At 44.2% G+C, this 23,289-nt stretch overlaps 1 protein-coding gene across 2 annotated transcripts in view; it reads right to left on the bottom strand.

Moving 5' to 3' along the window:
• Positions 1–10,165, bottom strand: part of LOC114106959 (signal-regulatory protein beta-1-like) — a 355,204-nt gene extending 345,039 nt beyond the window's left edge. For both annotated transcript variants that reach the window (XM_071608808.1, XM_071608807.1), the window contains exons 1-2: positions 10,055–10,165; positions 1,652–2,005 (exon numbers count right to left, since the gene is read on the bottom strand). In XM_071608808.1, coding sequence (XP_071464909.1) covers positions 1,652–2,005; positions 10,055–10,127 — 427 coding nt within the window. In that variant the 5' untranslated portion in view covers positions 10,128–10,165. The remainder of the gene's footprint in view (positions 1–1,651; positions 2,006–10,054) is intronic.
• Positions 10,166–23,289: the final 13,124 nt, after the last annotated feature.

Here is a 23,289-nt window from a genome sequence, read left to right as displayed (position 1 = left end):
TGTGGGCTCTGGGGTGACCCTGGATCTAGGAGGCTCCATTGGGAGACCCTGCCACAGGCCCCAGGGAGCTGAGCCCAGCACTTGCTGTTCAGCAGCATCCACACCCGAGAAGGCTCCCGTGCTCTCCTTCATTGCCAGAAGAAAGAACCCCAGCTTTCCTTCAGTGTCTTCAGGACATCTCCTCAGGAGTCCACAGCCCTGGCCATGTGTCAGAAACTTCTGGAGTAAGTGGAAACTTCAGAAGCCCAGACCCTCCTCAGACCTTTTAAAGCAACATTTATAGGTGAAGCCTGGGTCTGGGAGTTTTTGTGTTCAGGTCCCCCCATGATTCCTATGCACAGCCAGTGGGGGAGCCCCCGACCCCACCCACCATGACAACAAGAGCATCAATAACATCTCCCCAGGAAGAAGAAGAAGGCTTTTGCCCTTATTGAAACAACAGAGCGGCTCTGTGTGTCCTGCTGGGGCATCTGCCCATGGAGAGAGATGTGACTGACACTCGGGAAAGGTTCTCCAGTCACTGTGGGCTTCAGGGTGTGAATGTGAGTGTCTTCCTGAACTGTGGGAGAGGGAGGAGGAGCAGAGATGCTGTTCCCTGCCCAGAGAGTCAGGTCAGGGTCTGTGTTGAGCCCCTCCTGTGCCCTGGCTCCTCTGTGGGGACAGTGTCTATTCCCAGGGCAGCAGGAGCATGGGCTGGAGTCAGGTTGGGCTCTGTCCCCTCCTGGCATTAATGTGCTGTGTGAGAGAGGGCTGCCTGGGCCTCCAGCTCCCCAGGTCAACAGGGGTGGGCACAGGTGTGAAGGTCCATGTGTGCTGACCACCTCAGCCTCATGGCTTAGGAAGAACATGCAGGGACTCTCGCAGAAAACAGAAAAAAAGAGCTCCTGTTCTTCCTGAACCTGGAACTCCTGTGTCACCCACATGGAGAACACTCTCTGGGTGAGTGACCCAGCTCTGCTCCTACCCTACAGGGCCTGGAGGGCTGGTCCCTGGGACACAGGGATTTCCAGGCAGACCCAGGGCAAAGGCCCAACCTCTTGGCAGCTCCTCCACCAGGGACCCAGGTCTACAGGGAACCCGAGCCTGTCAGAATCCTCTCAGGTGCTGTTCCAGGAGGGGAAGGAAGGAAAGCATGCCCTGCCCCCTCCCTGCTCTGGAGGGCCAGGTCCTCAGGGAGGGACAGGAACAGTAGCTTGTTGGAAGAAATTTCCCTACTGTTTTATAGCAGTCAGAGCACAGAGCAGCACATAGGAGGCCTTCTCAGTCTGTGGCAAAAAGAGAAGGCTCACCCACACAGGGGCAGTGCTCACTAAAGGTAACAGATGTGGTCTGGCTCTGTGATTGGAAGGTCCCCCAAACCCTCAGAGCCCTCAGCTGGGGAGCCACAGGGCTGGGCCAGATTGGAAAAGGTCAGGGCCTTGGAGCAGGCAGGTGAGGGGTGCAGATGCCCCCCATTTCCCAGCCATGGAGCCTGGACCAAATAGCATGGCCCCCTCAGGCCTCTGCCTCCCTGACCTGCAGAAGGGGTGACAGCAGGTCATGACATGAGCACCCAGTGCTGCTCCTGCTTCTCAGCTGTGGCCCCCAGGGTGGAGGCCATGACCCCTGACCTCCTGTCCCACCCCAGGGAGGAGGAGGCAGCTGCACTCACCTCGCACAGACAACTCGGTGCCTGGTCCAGACTTATACTCCTTATCATGAGGGGTCGATTTCTGGAACTTCACACAGTAGTAGGTGCCGGTGTCTGCTGGGGTGACGTTACTGATGCGGATGGAAAAGTCCTTGTTGTCCCTCTTTGTGACATCTGAGAGAACTGTGACTCGGGGAAAGTGGCCTTCTTTGAAGTTGTAGATCAACTCCCGGCCTGGCCCTGCCCCCTTAAACCACTGGGTGGGTCCCACGGGGAGCAGGGAGGTCACAGTGCAGTGCAGAGTGGCCGACTCTCCAGCAGCGACAGACACTGACTTCTCAGGCTGAATCACCTGCAGCTCCTGTGCAGCCGCTCCTGGGGGAGACACAGGGTGGTCACTGTTCATCCTGGGGGTCCTCTTGGTTTATCACGTGGCATCAGCAAAGCCTGTCACTGAATGAGTGCCCACAGAGTGGCCTTGAGCTCAGCACAGGGTGTGTGTCCTCACACTGAGCCTCCCCTGGCCTGCACCTCCACACTGTGAGACACCTGCCTCTGAGGCCCAGAGCCCTGAGCAAGGAGGAGGGAGGGGACTTGAGGGCCTGAGCCCTCCCCTGAGCTCTCATGTGTCACCAACTATTTGTTCCTCTTCCCTTTCTGACCACAAGGTCACTGGCATTTCATGGTCCATGACATTGGGTGGGGTCCTAGTGCTCTTGAGTCTCCTGAGTTTTGGGGAGGTGTGAGTACAGTTAGTGGGAAATGCATTTGACTGTGAGTCTTTGGCTCAGCTTCCCTGTTCCACAGAAGACCTCTGCTCATGATGGGGTTCCCTCCTTCAGCCTGGAGTGATCATGGTGCATACAGCAATGAACTTGCAGCTCAAGTAAGAAATGAAATATTGCTGAAGCCCCTCACATATCTCCCCACAGTACAACCACCTTGTGTAAGTTTCTAATGCTGCTGTGACAAAGGACTGCACACCTAGTGCCTACAGCAACAGAAATCTATCAGGTTATGGTCGTGACCATCAGAAGCCCAAATTTGCTGTCACTGGGCCTCCACCCAGGGGTCCTCGTGAGAGCTGTTTCCTTAGGAGGCTGTTCCCTGCTCTCCACACCCAGGGGGCTGCCTGGGCTGCTTCCCCTTGTTTCCCATCCTCCTATCCCTCCTCCCTCCTGCTTCCCTGATCCATGGGCAGGTGGTCAGAGGGTAAGAGCTAGGGAAGGACATGGCATGGGGGAGGCAAGAGGGTGGAACAATGAGGATAAATCTCCACATTCAGGAGGAGGAGCCTGTCCACACTGGCCACCGTGTGGTGTGTGGCATTTGTGGGAAAGATAATTCGTTCTCTTTTCTCTTGACCCCACTGGTCCCCCTCCCAAGGACAGTCCTACATGACATCCATCAATGGAGTTTCTGCTGCTCTGTGGGTAGCCCTGTCTCTGCTGCTGATCCCCACCTCCCACCTCGTCCATGGCTGCCATCCAGTGGGATGGGTGGCTCCTGGTACAAGGAGAACAGGGGAAGGAACAATTTGAGCTCTCTCTCCTTCAAAGATATAATTCTCTCTCCTTCAAAGATATAAATTGAGGTTACAAATCGTCTCCCCTGGGCAATGTGCTTGGACTTTGAAGTGCTGCTACCAGTGACAGGCTAAATGTCTCTCCCTTAAATTAAACTGTCACAAAATAAAATAATTAAAAACACAGTTGATACCACTGTTGCTCTCCTGGATGACCACCCTAGCCCCTCCACATTACTCAACTTTGGGTAGTTGTAACTAAAGTACTTGACAAGAACAACTTGGTGGAGGAAAGGTTATTTGGGGCTCACAGTTTCAGAGGTCAGTTCCACTTAAGCTGGCACCAAGGCAGGTCGTCCATGACAGGAGGGCATGTGGTGGACACCTGCTCAGTCCATGGCAGCCAGGGTGGGAAGCCAGGATCATGGAGGACACATGAGTGTCCAGGGCCAAAATATCATCCTGTAAGCATGTCTCTAATGACCTGCTGCCCCCAGCAAGTCCCCACCTGCCTATGGGTATGACCCATTCAAATCACAGTAACAACAAATGGATTAACACCTGGATCAGGTTGAGGTTCCATGACTTGTCGTTTCCCCTCTGACCCTGCTGCGTTGTCGAACACAGGAGCTTTTCAGGGAACCCCTCACACACAAACCATAACCCCCTCTGAGTCTCATTGCCGCACCCTACAGAGGAGGGCATGTCCCCACAGTGGCCACCTCAGACCACCAGGGACTTGCCAGGTAAACTTTTAAAGGGAAAGGGGGAAATTTGGCCATCAGCAGGTATTAGCCATGTGGAAGGTTTTGTTTAAGAGGACAAATAATGGATGAAGGGAAGGATTATCCTTTGGTGGTGTCACCCTAGGGACAGGCCATTCCTTGGAGACACCAGATCTTTCTCTTTCTTCTTAGCAACCAGAGGCAGGGACTGAACACCACTGCTGAGGTAGGTAAAGGCATAACACAGGGGAAAAGGGAGGGGAAAGGCTGCCACTTCAGACACCTGCTAAGTCAAAGCAGCTAAAAGGAACTTTAAACCTTGTGCTCTGAGCTCATGGAAAATCTAGCAAACATGATGGCAGCCTTAGTCTACTTTTCAAGTTAAAAATATGATACAGGGGAGAAAATAAGCAGGAATAAAGAGCATAGGTAATCTCTTAGTATAGTTATGTAATAAATACAGTAGTGTAGAGGCATGCATACTACGTAACTAAGCCAACTCCAACTTTCATAATTTGACTTGATTGGAAACCCTAAATTTATAGGTTACACTTTTATATTAAACATTTTATACAACAAACAATATCATACGATATAAAGCATGCTGATTTCATTTTGTGTGACTACAGTATAGTTGGAAATAGCCTACATGTACCAATTCTAAAATTTCATGTACTTCAGTAATAAGAAGAATTAAATTATAGTTATAGGTGAGAATAAACTCAAACACCATGTCCCCTATAATCTTTAGAAACAACTAAATATAAAACAGAAAAATATAGGCATTTATTTGAAGCCTTGCCAATATTTCCCACAGTTGTGGTCTCGTGGCTATAAAAGCCCACTCCATAGTGGGCAAGGAGCTCTAACATAAGGAATAATAAGTTAAAACAAATGTTCCTTTGGGGGACTTAAAGGTGGCTTGATGAATAAACCCTATAAACCCACAGCTGAAGCAGTTCCTATAGGGAGGTTCCACGGTGGCCAAGCAGAGGGGCCAGCACTCACTCCTCACAAAGAAGAACCAGGCCACAGGTGGGCACTGCATTTGAGATGAATGATGTGGAGAATGCTGGGCCTCAGCAGGGAGAGACTAAGTTACATGGGACTCGGAGACCCTGGACAAGATCACAGGAAGAGGGACAAGAAGATACTCGAATCACTCACTGGAGAGCACATGGCCTCCTTGATACCTGGGGCTAGAAAACCTGGACCTCCATGTGTGGAACTGGGTTCCTCTCTCTCACCCTGCACAAAAGTCAACTCAAAGTGGATCAAAAACCTGGGGAAGAAGACCAGAAACTCGGAAACTCCTAGAAAAAAATGTAGAACCAACACTCCAATATATCAGCACAGGGGTTGACTTCCTTAAAAAGACTCCTAAAGCATAAGAAATTAAATCAATAAATGGGATGCAAATTAAAAAGTTTCTGCAGAGCAAAGGAAACAATTAATTGCATGGAGAGACATCCTAGAGCACGGGGGATCTTTGCCACCTGCTCCTCAGATAGGGCAGTAATATCCAAAATAGATAAAGGACTCAAAAATCTTAACACACACACAAAAAAAAAACCCAATTAATACATGGCATAAGAACTCAACAGACACTTCTCAAAAGAAAAAATACAAATTTCTTAATAAATATGTGGAAAGGTGTTCAACATCTTTAGCAATCAGGGAAATGCAAATCCAAACCACACTGTGGGGCTGGTGTTGTGGCCCAGTGGTAGAACACTGCCTATCCCATGTGAGGCCCTGGGTTCAGTTCTCAGAACCGCATAAAAATAAGTAAATAAAAGTATTGTGTCAAACTATAACTAAAAATTTTAAAAAAAACTACACTGTGATTTCAGCTCAGTTCAGTCAGAATGACAAATACCAAATATTCAAATAATAAGTGTTGGTGAGGATGTGGGGAAAAGGTGACTCATACACTGCTGGTGGGACTGCAAATGAGGGTAACCACCGTGGAGAGCAGTATAAAGATTCCTCAAAACAAAGCAGGATGAAGGGAAGGGAAGAGGATGGCAATGGGAAAGACAGTACTATCAATGGTGGCAGGGGATTAATTGGTGCCATTGCTACTGTTTACAGAAGCACAATTTACCCAGGAAGTGGAGGGTGGGGGCCTACAGAGCCATTGCCTAAGTCTCAATGACCACTTTTTAGAGACCAGAATTTCAGACATAACTTTCCTATGCTCATATATGAATACATGACCAGTGTACCTCCACATCATGTACAACCATATGAATGAGAAGTTTACTCCTCGTATGTGAAATATGTCAAAATGCATTCTATTATCATGTATAACTAAAAGAAACAAATAAACTTAAAACAAAAATCTGGGAACAAAGCCATCATATGACCCAACTATCCCTCTCTTTGTTATACACATATAAAAATCTAAAATCAGCATACTATAAGGTTACAGCCTCATCAATATTTATAGCAGCACGATCAAGCTATAGAGCCAAACTTATTGCCTGTCTCCAGATGAATGGATAAAGAAAATGTGGTATGTATACACAATGGAGTAATACTCAACCTCAAAAACAAATGAAATTATGGCATTTGCCAGTAAATGGATGGAACTAGACACCATGATGCTGGATAAATAAGCCAGATCCAGGAAGTTGTAAATGTTTCCACTGATATGTGGAAACTAATCCAAAATAAAAGAGAAGATCAGTGGAGCCAAGAAAGGGGATGGGGGGTGGGACTTTATAAGGGAAGAACAGAGGAATGAGTCTGAACTAACTTTCCTGTGAACATGTGAATACACAATAGTGAATCTCAGCCTTGTCTAAACCCACAAGGCACTAATTTTTAAAAACTGTTAAAAAAAATCCTATATCTGCATATGTACAGTTACACACACACACACACTCTCTCTCTCTCTCTCTCTCTCTCTCTCTCTCTCTCTCAAACATATATAGAAGTATTGCCTGCCATCATAGTATGTAAGGTAATTATGTTTTAGGAGGTACCAAGGATTGAACTCAGGAGTACCCAACCACTGAGCCACATCCCCAGCCTTATTTTTTATTTTATTTAGAGACAGGGTCTCACTAATTTGCTTAGTGCCTCCCTTGCTGAGGCTGGCTTTGAACTCGCCATCCTCCTGAGCTGCTGGGATTACAGGTATGTGCCACCACACCCAGCATATGTAGTAAATTATACTACATGGGGACGCTCAGGAAAATATCTGGCAGCACATCCAGCACATTTTTGGTGAATACCGAGTACAGCCAGAGATCCAATTCTGGCTCTCTGAGTTGTATAACAGGTGACAATTCTTTCTCTATTGGTGACTCTGTTTTCAATTATTTTTCTGCAATTAGCCTCCACTGAGAAGCAGAGTAGGGCAACATGTTTAACAGAAAGCTATCTGGGGGCGTGGGCTTACAGCTCCTGGGTAAGTCACATACTTAGCATGCACATGGCCCTGGGTCAATCCACAGTCTCAGAAAACAGGAAAGAAAGAACAAAGACATTTGGAACTGGCTGCTCTGGATTTGAATCCCAGCTACCGCACTGCCTGGGGAAGGAGACGGTGGGCAAGTTCCCTTCTCTGCCTGTTCCCATCTGCAGCTAGAGGATGATGCATCCATCCATTACAGAGGGCTGTCCTGGGGCTAGACTAGCTACAGCACACAGTGCTAACCCTGTGCCTGCCCAGGGAAGGCTCACTCAGTGACCTGGGTGTTCATTTGGGTGCAGTGTAACTGGAATCGCTTTAAGTTGGAGCCAGGCCCTGCAGGACCTATAAATTGACATCACAACAGGACCACAGTGGGGAGCCAGGAGGGCTGAGGGGTCACAGGGTGGGCTTCATGGCCAAACAAGGGGAGGGAGGGAAGCAACCTGTGGGAGCTGTGAACAGGGGCTGTCCTGGGCTCTGCCAAGAGAAGCCCTCCAGCCCTTCCTGTCCTGGGAAGAGGGAAATTAAGGTCTCTGCAGGAAAGTCCAGAGGGCCTGGGAAAGGTGGGCATGGTGGGCACACCTGCAATCCCAGCTACTCAGAGACTGAGGCAGGAGGATTGCAAGTTCAAGGCCAGCCTCCACAACTTAGGGAGATGCTCTCTCCAATTAGAAATATGAAGGGTTGGGGTGTATCTCAGCAACAGAGCACCCCTGATTCCATGCCTAACATTGAAAGAAATAGGCAGGAAGAGAAAGAGAGAAGAAAAAGGAGAAGGAGGAGGTGCATAGTGAGGTCACTAAGGTTAAGTGAAATCACAATCCAACATGACTCTGCCGTTTCAAAAGGACACAATGCCCAGAGACACATAAGGAGAGACCCCAGTTCTCACACACAGAGGAGATGCCAGTTACCACCACTGAGAGGCCTCAGAGGAAGCAAACTGCCAAAGTCTGGACCTTGCACTTCCAGACTTCAGAACCTTGAGAAAATATCTGGCAGCACATTGTCACTTTGTTATGACAGCCCTACCAAGGAGCAGTTCCCATGAAGCAGAAAATGTGAAACTTCTTAAAGAGGAAGAGGTTTCTGGGCATGAAGGCACCCAGCTGTAGCCAAAGCAACTTGGGTATCTCAGATACAGCATTAATCTCAAGGATACAGAAAGAATTCAAAAAACTTAACACTAAAAAAAATAAATAGCCCAATTAATAAATAGGCAAAGAAACTGACCAGACACTTCACAGAAGAAGAAATGGAATCAGTCAACAAATATATGAAAAAATGTTCAACATCTCTAGCAATTAGAGAAATGAAAATCAAAACTACTCTAAGATTTTATCTTGCTTCAGTCAGAATGGCAATTATCAAAAGTTCAAGTAATGATAAATGTTGGCGAGGATGTGAGGGAAAAGGCACACTCCTACACTGCTGGTGGGACTGCAAATTGGTACAACTACTCTGGAAAGCAGTAAGGAGATTCCTCAGAAAACTTGGAATGGAACCACCATTTGACCCAGTTATCCCACTCCTTTAGTTTATACCCAAAGGACTTTAAGTCAGCATACTACAGTGACACAGCCACATCAGTGTTTAATTCATAATTCATAGTAGCTAAGCTATGGAACCAACCTAGGTGCCCTTCAACAGATAAATGGATAAAAAAGTGTCCCAGGCTTATATACACAATGGGATATTACTCAACCATAAAGAAGAATGAAATTATGGCATTCTCCAGTAAATTGATGGAACTGGAGACTATCATGCTAAGTGAAATAATCCAATCCCAAGGCCAAATGTTCTCTCTGATAGATGCTAACACACCACAAGGGAGGGTGGGGAGGGAAGAATAGAAGTTCATCAGATTCAAAAATGGAAATAAAGGGAAAGAAGAGGGGATGGGAGTGGGAAAGACAGTAGATGAATTGGTCATAACTTTCCTGTGTTCATATGTGAACACGCGACCAGGGCAACTCCACATCATGTACAACCATAAGGGTGGGAAGTTATACTCCAGGTATGTATGACATGTCAAAAGACATCCTATTGTCATTTATAACTTAAAAGAACTCATAAAAAATTTTAAATGGGGTGGGGGTGGGGAAGTAAAATATAAAAATAAAAACATAAGAAGGGTTGGGAATATAGCTAAGTGTAGAGTACTTGTGGGCCCAAGCCCCAGTACCAAAAAAAAAAAGGGGGGGAGGAGAGAAAGGAAGAGAGAGAGGTGGCCAAGGAATGAATGTGAAGAGCTAGTTCACAGTGGAGGAAGAAGCTGGGGACAGAGGGAAAGTGAGGCACTGGGCAGGGGAAGGATGGAGGCTGAGCTTCCGCAGGCTCTACATCAACTTCGGACCCAGATGGTTTGGAGCTGAGGGCCAGGCAGACTTCAGCTGCCTCTGAGCTCCTTCCATGGCCTTGGGAAGGTCACCTTGCCTCTTGGGGTCTCAGGAGTTATCAGGATATAAAGATTGATCTTCCTGGAAATGTATTTTGTGAGCTTAAATAGAATATTATGCAAGTGATTCTTGTCACTGCTGTTTGAAGCATCTGCTGATGTGATGCCTCTGGCCCCAGCTGCAGGGGAGCCATCCCAGAGACACTGCTCAGGACCCTTGGTCTGGGCCCAAAGAATGCCTTGTCCCAGCCTCCATGGCAGAGCCTGTGTTTGTCCTGAGTCCCTGGGAGTCCAGGGCAGAGCTGACCCAGGGAGCAGGCCAGAGGACTCTCCCCAGACAGTGGTCACTCACCTGTGAGTCCCAGTAGGAGGGTCAGCAGCAGGACAGGACAGGAACACTGGGGCCAGTAGGCAGGTGCAGACATGGTGGAGCCCTGAGGAGCCTGCTGTGTCCCAGTGTCTGTGCTGGGGAGATCCCTGACTCTGCTCTATGGAGAAAACTGACACTCTGTGTCCTTTGTTGCAAGAGGAAGTGACAGTGACAGAGTGGCAGGCAATTTGCTTCAAGATTGTGAAATAGAAACCAGGAGCACAGGCAGCAAAGGTTAAGGGGGTGTCATGCTGCATTATCAGAAGGAATTGGACAGGCCTCGAGGAACAAGGCCTCCTTCCCCCTGGGCCTGCGCTGGTCCACTAGGCCCCTCGTGGCTTCCTGGGCCTTAGTGATGGTCAATTTGGGAGTCCCAGAACAGGCAGGATGAGCCCTAGACTCCTGACCCTGAGACCCTGGTGTGGCTGGCTGGTGGCCTCACTCTGCAGCAGCCTCACTAAGCGCTACTCAGCAGAGGGAGGAGGAGGGGTCCTGGAGCCTCCTCAGTGTGGGGGAGGAACTGGTCATTTCCTTCAATGGCCACCCATTGCACACCTTTTTGAATATATGTGCCACAGGGTAGACCAAATGCAGTGCAATGTGCACCTTAGCACATCACACCTGCACCCAGCAAAAGAATCATTTCCTGATTTCTTTCAGGAAGCCATGTAGATTTAGGTCAATAACTACCTCTTTGTCAGGAAGGCGGGATGATGGGTCCTGGGCTTGGACAGGGATTTGATGGAAGGGGAATATGGTGGGCAGGTTTCTGGGCAGGAGGAGAAACAGCCACATGGCTCCCCATGCTCTTTGTTGTCCGCACAGAGCACCTGTTCCTTGTACCACTCTGCAGATGGCACTGGAGAAGGAGGAACGTTGAGTGTCCCAACCTACCAAGAGGGTGCGCTGAGGAGCTGGGCAAGTCCCCCGAGCTCCCTAGCTTTAGTTTTGCCCCCGCTGTACCTGGGATAAGACTTCCTCCTCTGCAGTGTGTTAGGGGAGATTAAAGGAGACAATGACTATAACAAGCCTGAAATCCAATGGGTCATTATGGATACTCCTGAGTGGCTCCTGCTTCTGAAGGGACCCTGCCTCTCAGTGCCAGGTGCTCACCAGTGCCTTCCTCCTAGCTGCCTGGGACCTCCTGGGACTCAGCTTATGTGTCCATGCTAAGACCCATGCCCGCCCCCCGACTCTCTGCATCCTTCTCCCTTGTGTTCTGGGGCGGTAGTGCTGCCTCACCTCTGCTGTGTCCTGCCTCACCCTTAGCAGGACAACTTGGGTCCCCTTACCTCTAGGTTTAAGGTACAGGTGCTTGGGGTATGCACGCTTTTCTACACACCCATGTCTGAGGACTTCCAGGGTGGGATGGGGCAGAATGCAAGAGGGAGAAGATGCAGCACCTCTGTCTAGACCTGAAGCCCAGTGGGATCTGAAGCCTGACCCTGCTCATCCTGAGGGTTCCCCATCTTTCCCCTGCCTGGCCCTACTCAATGTTGTCTGGGAAATTGTTTTCAGAGAATCCCGAATCCCTAGATCTAATAATGATCAGGAAGCTCTAGGTTCTAGTCCTCCCTCAGTTCTTAGCTGTGTGACTTTCCACAAGACACTTGACTTTGCTGAGCCTATTTTATGATAAGTGAATGGAGATTATAGCAGGAACCTTGCTATAGGTAGGAATGACATAAAAGAAGGCAGACAAAAAGCTCTCCCGTCCTTAATTAGAACCAGAAAATGCGGTTATAGTTATTCTTGGGGTGCAGGGATCGCTGCTATATCTCCAGCAAGTCCTGCCTTAGAATGCCACCTCGTGAGGAGAAATAGTTTCTTCTCCAGCATCTGTGACTCACACAGGTATGACTGGACGACTCTGCTCCATGCTGGGCTTCAGGTTCATCACAGGTCATGTGCAATGTCCAAGGAAACTGTAAAGGTTATCGTATTTCCATCCAAACTCCCACTTCAGTTTGACAGATGAGCATATGGAAAAAAATTTTAAAAGTCCAAAGAGCATAACCCTGACCCTATTAATGACCCACTTGATCCCATCTCATTATGGTGGATGAGGCCACATTGCAGGAACACGTCCAAGAGGGAGAGATCACAGAGCAAGTCAGGAAGCCCATAGAGGTGGAGGGGATAGTCATGTGACCTTCCCTAAGACCCCTCCTCTTAAAGGTTCACCACCTCTCCCATTGCCACCAAGTGACCAAACCTTGGAGGGCACTCAAACATATGCAAAGGACAGTGGTGACCATGTAGGAGAGATCTCCCAGGCACAACTCAGAGACCCACCTAAAGTTATATAAAGTAAAGAAATAGCAAAATACAGCACCTAGTACTCCCCCAAACTGGTTTGGCATTACCAAACCTGAGGAAATTTATTTGAGAAAGCACAATTGGATGGCAAAACTTCTAGCTTCAGACTCTCAGTTTCTTCACTACCTAGTGTGGAATCCATGCAACAAAAATTTTAAAAAATGCAGGGGCATCACCACCATGGCCTCGTTTACATTTTGAGGTCCCAGACCATCTGCCCTTTCTCTCCACCTTTTCAGAGTCTTCTCTTTGTTGTTGAGCTAATGACCAAGGCTTTCAGTTGTCTGTAGTTGGAAGAATAGTAAAACATCTGTCTGCTCCATCTTTCAGGAAGTAAAAGACTCCCATATGGTGTCCTTGTACTTCCCACTACCAACCAAATTTTAGAAATGCTTCAGCCTTTGAAACACTAGTAGGTATTAATCTTTATGTCTAACAGTGGTTGGAGATGTTTAAAACAAAATGAGCCCTCCACATTTTGCATAAATATCATCTGAAAAGATTTAACCAAATCATCCAGATTCAGGATTTTAGCAAATTGCAATTTTCAAATGCCTACCCAGAGATTTTCTTAGACACAGCTGAATATCAAATGGACAAGACCACCCAAAACATGCTTGATACCCTCTGCTTAGAAAGATATGGTGTAAAATCATGAAACAGTAGTGATCTCAGTGGCAAATAAAGGGAGATGGTGAACATGGCGAATATCCTTATGGTTTACTAATCTTTGGGGAAAAAAAAAAAAAAAACAGCAGGCTGGCCAGAAGCTAAACGAAGAGATCAGGGAAATAAGGTAGCCAATGAGAACATTGATAAGACCTCGCTTTTCCCTGGTGGTCTGGAAGCCTGTGCAAGAGCACACCTCTGCACACATGCTCAGGACAGATTGGAGGGGCTCTAGTGAGCCGCTCACTCCTAGTTGAACAGAATGGTCCTGTGCAGGAACAAAGCAGACTTGTACAACTGCCTCGACTGTGACAGCATTCCTCAAGCTACATCTGGACTTGGCCAGGAGCCTTTGCTTGTCCAATGCAATGCCAATACATGTAGCCCCAGGAGGGATTTGAGATTTACCCCCACAGTTGGCCTTGACCATCTGTGATTCTGCCTTTCATTATAAGAAGAAGATGTGTCAGTCACATGAACAGATGCATGAAGCAAACACATGAAGCAAAATCAGAGTTAATTGACCTCATATTAATCCACCGAGCTCTAGCCAACCTAAATACATATGAGTAATAAGAAACTGCATCTGGCTGTAGGCCACTGAAATTGTTCTTGTTGTTCATTATGCAGAGATAATTCACTATGGTGGTAGTTCACACATATTGGGCTACTGTGAAAACAAGAACTTGAAAAGTATCATAGTGACACTGGGACTAGTTTATAGAGAGCAAATGCACTATTATAGAAAGCTGGAAAACCAGCAAGATGTGAATGAAGTGGCAAGACATTTGGTGAAACTGTCCCCTGTGAACATCTTGAAAGCAGAAATGGTACTTGAAATTTTCAAGTGGAATCCTTATGCTTCTCCTATGAATGCTATGTGATTGTTTCTGGACAAAGGGATATGCTCTGTTAAAGTAGCTTAATCTTTAGTATATATTCACTCCCTCTCTCCAACTCCATGGCAAAGTGTCCTGATCGTTTTTGTGGGGCTCAACCATGAGATACTTTGGTCAAGAGGATGCTAGTGGATGTGGCCTAAGCAGAACCTGGAGAATGTGACACAAATGAATGGCCCTGAGGGAATCAGAGACACATGAAATCAACCAGGACTCACCAGGAGCTTAGCTCAACTGTAAGGATTCTCCCTGTGGAAATGTACAGGACAGCATTCCTCTGGTAAGCAAACTCTCAGTGGGTAACTGGCACCCTGTTTTCCATACTTGGAATATTTTGCAATTTCTCCAAGGAACTAGTAAGTTAACCAATACATGGGCAATGCCTAGCTGCTGTGGCAATGCTCTACATGAGAAGGCTCTGTGCTACAGACTTACCAGCCTTGACCTTGATCTCAGGCTAGAGCCTTATCAGCCTTGACCTTGATCTCAGGCACTCACTCAGCTCTTACTGAGAACTCTCTTGTTAGACAACCACAATGTTTCACCAACCCTGCTGAGCCTGAACCTGAGCACATAACAGTAACCTTAAACAATGGACTTTCTTGAGAGCTACACAAAGGTCTACCATCGCACACCACAACTATAGTATGTAACTGAGAAATAAGCTGCATAATGCGGCTAACTCTATAACCTGCCTAATGACACAATGAACAATAATGCACTACTGATGCCAGTGGCCTAATGTAACCTATGGATATAAATAAAGCTGGCAGCTTGGACAAGGGGCTTTCTGCCTATCTGCCATTCTGCTTCTGCACCTTGCTTCTGTCTCCTTTGTTTTCTTGTACTCAACCAATCCTAGCCTCCTTCAGGTGAGTTCCAGCCACGATGCAGATCCATGACCGAGTCATGAATGCTGACTGTGTGTGTTGTTGGAATTTCGTGGTCATTTATTTGAATGCAACAACTAAATACTATACTACACCACTGATACTGAGGAGTGCTAGATTCAGACTTTTGCCTTCTGTCCTTAGGTCTTCATTTTCTTTATGAGCAATCACTGCCTGCCTATGCCTCCCAAATTCACATCTCCAATCCAAGGCTTTCCCAACCTCCAGATGTATATCTCCATTCCCACCCGATATCTCCCCTCAGGGAAGTGTTGGAAAGTCATCTCAAACTCAACATGTTCAAAATCAGGTGCTTAATCCTCCCCGTCCCAAGGTGCTCCATGTGCAGCTTTTGCAAACTCACTTGATGGCAATTTGTTATTCTGACCTCTCAGGCTTGAAATCTCAGGGACATTCATGTCTTCTCGCTCTCTCTCGCTCTACTGACCTACAGATCCTATGGGTTCTATTTTCAAGTTATATCCAAGGAAATACAGTTTCTGCTTAGAATGAATAAAGCCTGACAGAATGTCACTTCTGTCCTTACAACAAAAGAAGTTTTATCGTCTACAATGTGATAGCTTTTCCTGAATCCCCCAGTGAGCTGAGGTTACTGGCAGCCAACTTATCTGCAATCCAAGGAAAAATAGATGCCTCTACAAATAGACGGCCCTGGGCAGGGACCCACAGGACAGAGGCCATAAGCCAGGTAAGCTGGTGAGAAGAGTTCAGCTAGGATTTCTACCAAGTCACTGAAGGGTTGTGTGGATTTACATGAAAATATAGAACCCCTGGGAGCCACAGACCCAGAAGGAATGCACATTCACTCACAGGTTCTTCTCCACAAATCTTGCTGAATGCTTGGAAACACTGGGTCAGAACAAGAGAGTTTCCCTCCTGGTACAAGCCTAGTGGAGGGGAGTAACAGCCACTGTGGGAAAAGACAATGCCACACCCTGATCCATCACACCTATCTCCTGTGTGGAACAAAACCTTAAGCATCTGGACAGGGCAGAAATCTACTTGTCCTTATGTAAAGGACCAGGAAAGTCCTCTTTTACCTCTGGGGAAGGGGTAAGAAAATGTTATGGACTTAGCTCATTGGAGATTCCTTACTGAGATGCCTGGGGTGGGGGGTCAGTATCACCTCTGGGACCTAGGGTCAGAGTACCTTCCTAAGCCTAAGCCACAATGATAGGGCACGCCCCATTCCACTTTACCAGGTGACCATCAGCCTACTAAGGAGGGGCAGCAAGAGCACAGAGAGAGACCTGCTCTGGGGCCCAGGTGCAAGGCAAACACCTGAGGTTTGGGGGTAAAACAGGCACTGAGCAGAATCCCCTGTAAATAGCCTATTCTAAGCATCATATAACATTAGAGAAATTAAGAGCCTGGGTGTCTTGAAGGTAAATAAAGCACCAACAATACTCAAATGTATTTTCATCTAATGATTACATTACCCCAACCTCACACAAAAACTGCCAATCAGAAGAAAAATATATAGCTACATCCATGTTTTACTACAATTTTAATCAGTCTCTACTCTCCTACAAAGATTTTTAGCTTTCTACCAAAAAATTACAAGACAAAAATGTAATTGTATTGGATAGGGAGAATAGAATTTACTGAAACAATTGATTCAGTCAATAAATCCATAAGCAAGCAAATGATAGCAATCCTCAGTGGCCAGGGACAACAGTACGAAAAGTTGCTAAAACACATTATCAAAAATGTCTGATTTCAAACAAACAAATTCTAAGACATGTGAAGTAGCAGGAAAGTATGATCCCTACATTAGAAAAAACACAACTCATAAAACCTGTGTCAGCAGTAAGATGGCAGATTTAACAAAAGCTTCAAAACAGACATTGTAGTTATATATCCAAAGAATCAAAGGAAATCAAATGTCACATCAATAGAGAATTATCTATAAAGCTATAGAAAATACTGATAAAGAACCAAATGGAAATTCCACTTGAAAAGTATAGTAACTTGAAATGAAAGAGGCTCAACAGTAGATTTCAGCTGTGAATCTGGAAGCTCTTAGAAAACTCGGATATAGATAGGTTGATAGACATTATGCAATATGAAAGAGAGAGCAAAAGAATGAAGAAAAATGAAGGAAGGGCCATCATTAGGTACAATCGTTTTTGAAAACTGGGAGCACAAGAAGGATAGGGGATAGAGAAAGGAGCAGGAAAAAAGTTCCAGGAAATAATGGTGCACAACATTCGATTTTCTTGAAAAGCATGAACTACACATCTGGGAATGTCAGCTAACTCAAAGTTAGATAACTACAAAGAGACCAAGAAGAAGGCACATTATTGTGCAAATTCTGAGGGCCAAAAGCGAGAAGAAAATTTTGAAAGCAACAGAAGAAAAACATGATATGTCTCTTGCAAGAAAAGCACAGAAGTATATATCTTACGACTCAATGATTAAAAAAAAAAAAAAACTCGATTTTTAAAAAGGCAAAGTATCTGAATAGACATTTCTCTAAAGATACACAGATGGCCAATAAGCATATGAAAAATCTTCTGCATAATCAATAATCAGGAAAATGCACATGAAACTTTACAAGATGCTCTTATAGGCTAAGGGGAATGCACCATTACCTGGAAGACACTCTCCCTGTTCCTCACAGGATTAAATGTAGAATTACCATATGCCCAGCAATTCCATTCCTAGTTATAGACCCAAGAGAAATGAAAACATGTCCACACCAATAATGTACACACCTATTTACAGCAACACTATACATAAATACAAAAATGAGGAATAAACTTTCCTCTTGGAACTGTCTTTTTGGAGTCCCAGAGATTTCAATATGTCGTATCGCTATTCTCATTTATCCCTAAGGGTTTTTTTTTTTTTATTTCATCCCTGATTTCTTCTGCTATCCACTGGTCATTCAAGAGCATATTATTTCATCTCTAGGTGTTAGAGTAGCTTCTATTTTTTATTTTATTGTTGATTTCTAATTTTACTCCATTATGATCTGGTAAAATGCAAGGTATTATCTCTATTTTTTTTTCATTTGCTAAGAGTTGCTTTGGGGTCTAAGATATGGTCTATTTTAGAGAAGGATCTATGTGCTGCTGAGAAGAAAGTTTATTTAGTCATTGATTGAGGAAACATTCTGTATATATCTACTAAGTCTAAATTATTGATTGTATTTTTCAGTTATTTACTTTTTGTTTGAAAGATCTATCTAGTGGTCAGAGAAGTGTATTAAAGTTACCCAGTATTATTGTGTTGTGGTCTATTGGATTCTTGAAATTGAGAAGGGTTTTTTGATGTGTATAGATGCTCTATTGTTTGGGGCATAAATATTTATGATTGTTATGTCTTATTGATGTGTGATTCCCTTAAGCAGTATGAAATGTCTTTGTCCCTTCTTATTAACTTTGGCTTGAAGTCCATGTAAACTAATATGAGGATACAAACCCCTCTTGTTTATGAGATCTATGTTAATGATGTGTTATTCCCTTCCTTTTATCTTCAGTCAGTGGCTGTCTCTGCCTATGAGGTGAGTCTCTTGGAGAAAGCATTTTGTTGGGTCTTATTTTTCAATTCAATCTGCCAGTCTGTGTCTTTTAACTTATGAGTCTAGACCATTTACATTCTATGTTATTATTGAGAAATGATTTTTATTTTCTGAATTTTGATTTATTTCTGGTTTTTAATTTAAATTAGTTTCTCCTTTAATTGACTATTCTTCTAGGATAGTTCCTCCCTATGAGGGTGTTCACTTTGTTGTTGTTAGTTTGTAGTTGGACACAATAACTTTATTGTATTTATTTTTATGTGGTGCTGAGGATCAAAATCAGGGCCTTGCATGTGCTAGGCGGGTGCTCTACCACCAAGCCACAACCCCAGCCCTGCTGGTGTTCACTGTTTTTTAATTTCTTCTTAATGAAATATTTTATTGAGTAAGTTTTGTGATGTTGGCTTTCTAGTTGCAAATTCTTTTAACTTTTGTTTATCATGAAGGTTTTTATTTCACTGTTGATTCTGAGGCTTAATATTACTGGACATAGTATTCTTGGCTGGCAATCATTTTCTTTCAGAGCTTGGTATATATTATTTCAAGACCTTCTACCTTTGAAGATCTGGGTTGAGCAATCAGCTGAGATCCAGATCAGGTTTTCTTTAAATGTGACATGACATTTTTCTCTGACAGTGCTTAAAATTCTATCTTCATTCTGCATGTTAGGCATTTTTATAATAATATGCCTTGATGGGATCTACTGTAATATTATATCTTTGGAGTCCTGTAAGCCTCCTGTATTTTACTTTCCATTTTATTTTTTAGGTTTTGGAAATTTTCTGATATTTTCTCATTGTGCATTCCTTTGGTTTGTTTCTCTGAGACTTTACCTGTCCCAATAAATCTTATATTTGGTCTTTTAAGGTTTATCCCACATTTCTTGGAAGTTCTGTTCATGGTCTCTTAACATCTTTTCTACATGGTCCATTTTATTTTCAAGGTATTTTGTCTTCATTATCTAAAACTCTGTCTTCCAAGTAGTCTAGTCTATTTGGAGATTCTATCCATTAAATTTTTAATTTGATTTATTGATTTCTTCATTTTGAGGATTTCTGCTTATATTTTTTCAGAGTCTCTGTGTCTTTATTATAGTAATTTTTTTACTTCCTGTGTTTTTTCTCTGATTTCACTCCTTACATCATGCTTTCTCTCACAAATTATTTTAATTATGTACATTCTAAACTCCTTCTCATCCACCATGTTTTTGATGGAATCTGTTATAGAGGTATCTTGTTTGTTCGAAGCAATTTGTTTTCTGGCTTTTTAATGTTGTTTGTATGTCTATCTATCTAACTGTATGGATCTGATGCAGTACAGTTCCCACTCTGTGGACTTATAGTGTCCCTGAATTTTCCACTACTCACCATTTAGGGGGAGACAAATAATAACAACAACCAATGAAAACAATATACATCATTAAACCAAATAGTTCCTCCTGTGACTTCTACAGTGTTGTCACAATAAACAGAAATCTTATGATCAGTTATTGCCTACAACAAAAACAGTAAGTTTGCCAAGGGGTTTACAATTTCAAATGGTGAACAGGAAGAGAACAGAAGTGATGTAGGCTGTGATGATTTTGAGGGAGGAGGAAAGAAAATAGAGGTAAAAAATTAAAGGAAGAATGAAAGAGAAATATAGAGATTCACTGTTAGCAGACAAAAATAGAAAGAAAGGGGAAACAGAAGAGTGAGAGAAATATATATTTTTATATATATAAATATATATATAGTAAAAAATTTTAAATTAAAAAGTATAAAAATAAGAGAATACAAAACAAAACTGAAATTACTAATCAAACATCCTAGTCTGTAAAAAAAACCAATCAATGAAAAATAACTGGTTTCAAAAATGCTAGAAGTGAGAAAAAACAAATATGACTATGTATAAATGTCTATGAACCATTAAGGTCACAATTAAACAGAAAAAAAAGGCAGGGAGATCTCAGTGAAAAGTTAAAGAGTTGTTTCTATTGGAGTTCAAAAGATCCTCAGCTTCCCTTTTCAGCAGTGTTAAGTGGGGTTATCTGGAGTATGATGTTTGCTCCACACTCAGGATGGATTCCACCAGTAGGTGGAACTCCTGGAGGTAGGGTTTAGGCCTGGCTGGGCTCCAGGGTCTCCACTGAATTCCAATTGATCTGGAGGTTTTCAATCAGCACACCTCCAGTGCCAAGTACTTGCTGGTCTATACTGGAAGTCTTCACGACAGAGATTTCCCTTGGGTTCCATGCATTTGGTGGAGGAGCCAACTCTTAGTTGACTACATCCCTGCAGAGCCCACGTTTCCTGGTCTCAGGTTCAGTATACAGACACAATCTCTCCTGCCCCTGCCCTTTTCAATTCCCTGCCAGCTCTCTCCCAGGTGGTCCTGCAAGCAGCTGATTGAAGGAGCAGGGTGAGAGGCAGTGGGTTTCCATGACCAGTTGTCCCCTGTGTAAACCTATCTCCATATTGGATTTTCTCCTGGTTACTCAGGCACACTCTGTGTTGTGCAGTGTGGGTTTGCCAAGCCTGTATTTCAGGTCAGACTTGGGTTTGCCAGGAGTCTGCTTCCTCAACTGCCAGCCACAGCTGCAAAAATGTCTCCTTCCTCTGTCTTCCACAAGTAGCCGGGAGAGATGCCACTTCTTTTCCATACAAGGATATTGAGCAGAATGCCTTTCAGTTTAGTTGGACAGTGTCTTCGATCTCTAAACTCTTTGTATTCAGACACACCTCATTCCTTCTAAAATTGTGGGGTCCTTTAATTCCCTTGTCCCTCCACTTTTCTTTCAGAGGAATGACTCTGGCTGGTGCCTTCAACTGCAGCAGTCATTGTGGTTCTGGGGATTTCTTATTATATCCAACCTCCTGAGTTCCAGATCTGATTTGAGTGTCCAATACTAAATTCCAGTAAAATCCCTCCTCCTTTATTGTTCACCTGTCTTGCTGAGAAATTGCATATCTTCCTTATTGCTTTCATGCCATGGAATAGCCAGAAAAGTGACCTTCTCTATTCTGCCATTTTGAAGTGACCCTTAAGTAACTCCCAGGAATACTGGACAATATGGTAACTACTTCATGGAAAGTACATCTCCTTCAATGACATGCAAACATTTTGTCATTGTTGTTAAGTTAATTGGGCAGCTCATGTTGTGCTCTCTCTCTCCCTCTTCTTTTCTAAGGCTCTTCCAGAATGAACATTTTATTTCCTCTCATTTTTTCTCTTCCTTTGAAGTCTCCCCAGGAGACTCTTGATAGATTTTCCCCTTAGAGTTCAGCTATTCTCCCAGTTGCTTCCTTCTATTTGCTGCTCTGTCTTCTCTACTATTTGGGTGGTCTGAGTTCCATTTGGGTTTCCCTTTCATTTATGATGGTATCTTCAGCTTGAGTTTGGGCAGCTGAAGCATTTCTGGGGAAGAGCCTTTTTCAAAGTAGACTTACTTGTTGTTGGAATGGAAGCCATTGTCACATGCATTCCCACTGGTTTTGTTTGTTCTTATGCTAGAGTTGCTTGGAATGGCTGAACTGAAGCCGTCAATGGTCGTAAGAGCTCTCTGGCTTACAACATCTGGGGGTTTTGTTTTGTTTTCAGTCCACATGATGACCCAGGGCTCTGATCTTACTCAGTGCCTCTGTTGTTACGTCCCCCTGAAGCAAACTGACATCTCTCCTGCTCTCCTGAGTTCAGTTTATCTACCTTCTCTTCAGTAATAAAGTCTGACTGTGACTTAGTTTGGTTAGTTCTTTCATATCTCACCCTGCTAACCTTTATATCCTTGACCATTGGTTTTTCTGATGCATAAGTCCAACTAGGGGTCAAAATAAAATGAGAGGAACCTGTCCTTGGGGTTTTCTATACAAGTCTTCACAATATCTCCTTTACAAAAATCTTGCAAACTTGCCACAACCTAGCTTGTCTTTCTCCAAGAAATTGTTTATTTACTCTGTGTTTCAGAACAGCACTCTTTACTAAATTTTTGCCCAATGCCTGTTTGGGATCCAACTGCTCTTGGTTTGAGGGTCAGAGTGAGTCTCTGGCTTACTCCTGGTACATAATTCAGGGTTTGGTTTCCCCCCTCAGAGTCTGATAAGGTTTGAAGTAATTTCTCTTTGTCATCTCTTTTGGTAATCTATGCAAAGACTCATTTTTAATATGATCACTGTCCGTAGAGTCTGTACGTTTAACATGTCATTATCTTTTCCATGCTATTTACAGTTTTCAATTCCTGTATATCAAGTGATCCTGCAGGTTTGCATGGCAGACCTTCTGTCCTTGCTGGTCCATCTCATGATGCTGTTGACTATTGCTTATAGTGTGGGTTAGAAGAAACATCTGGAAGTGAGCTTTTGCACAGAAGTTTTGATGGCTCCATCTTTAGCACTAGGACCTTATAATACTGGCAAATCTGGGCTGGAGCATGATGCTATTGGGCCTTGATGCTTTGGTAGACTGAACAACATGGTCAATAATTCCACTTTTGTTTATTTTTATCTGGTGTATTTCTGCAGTTACTCTTGGTTTTTAGGTAAAGCTTGATGTTTGGGTATTTCTGTTTCCCCTTGGCTCCTAGGTCCTCTTGGAGTTTTCTTTCTGCTCTGCAGCAGCAGTGGAAAGCCTGGCTTCACCATGATTTCTTAGAAACAGTTTTTCTTCTCTCTCTCATCGCTCTTATTCAATATATTACTGGAAGCCCTTGTCAGAGCAATGAGACAAGAAAAGTGTTAGAGTCTGTAAACAAATCAGGATGGTGCCTGGCAAATGTTAGAGTCTGTAAACAAGTCTGGATGGTGCCTGGCATTTTGCCAGAGGGAGTGGTTTGTGAAGTAACACCAGTGAGCCATGAAGTGTGGAGATTCCTTATTGGTTGACTGCTGTATCTAGTTTATGTTAATTAGATAAGCTGTG

Source organism: Marmota flaviventris, chromosome 2, assembly GCF_047511675.1.
Source record: "Marmota flaviventris isolate mMarFla1 chromosome 2, mMarFla1.hap1, whole genome shotgun sequence".
Lineage (NCBI taxonomy): Eukaryota > Metazoa > Chordata > Mammalia > Rodentia > Sciuridae > Marmota > Marmota flaviventris.
The sequence above is the reverse complement of the archived record's forward strand: the minus strand, read 5'-3'. Positions and strand labels throughout refer to the sequence as shown.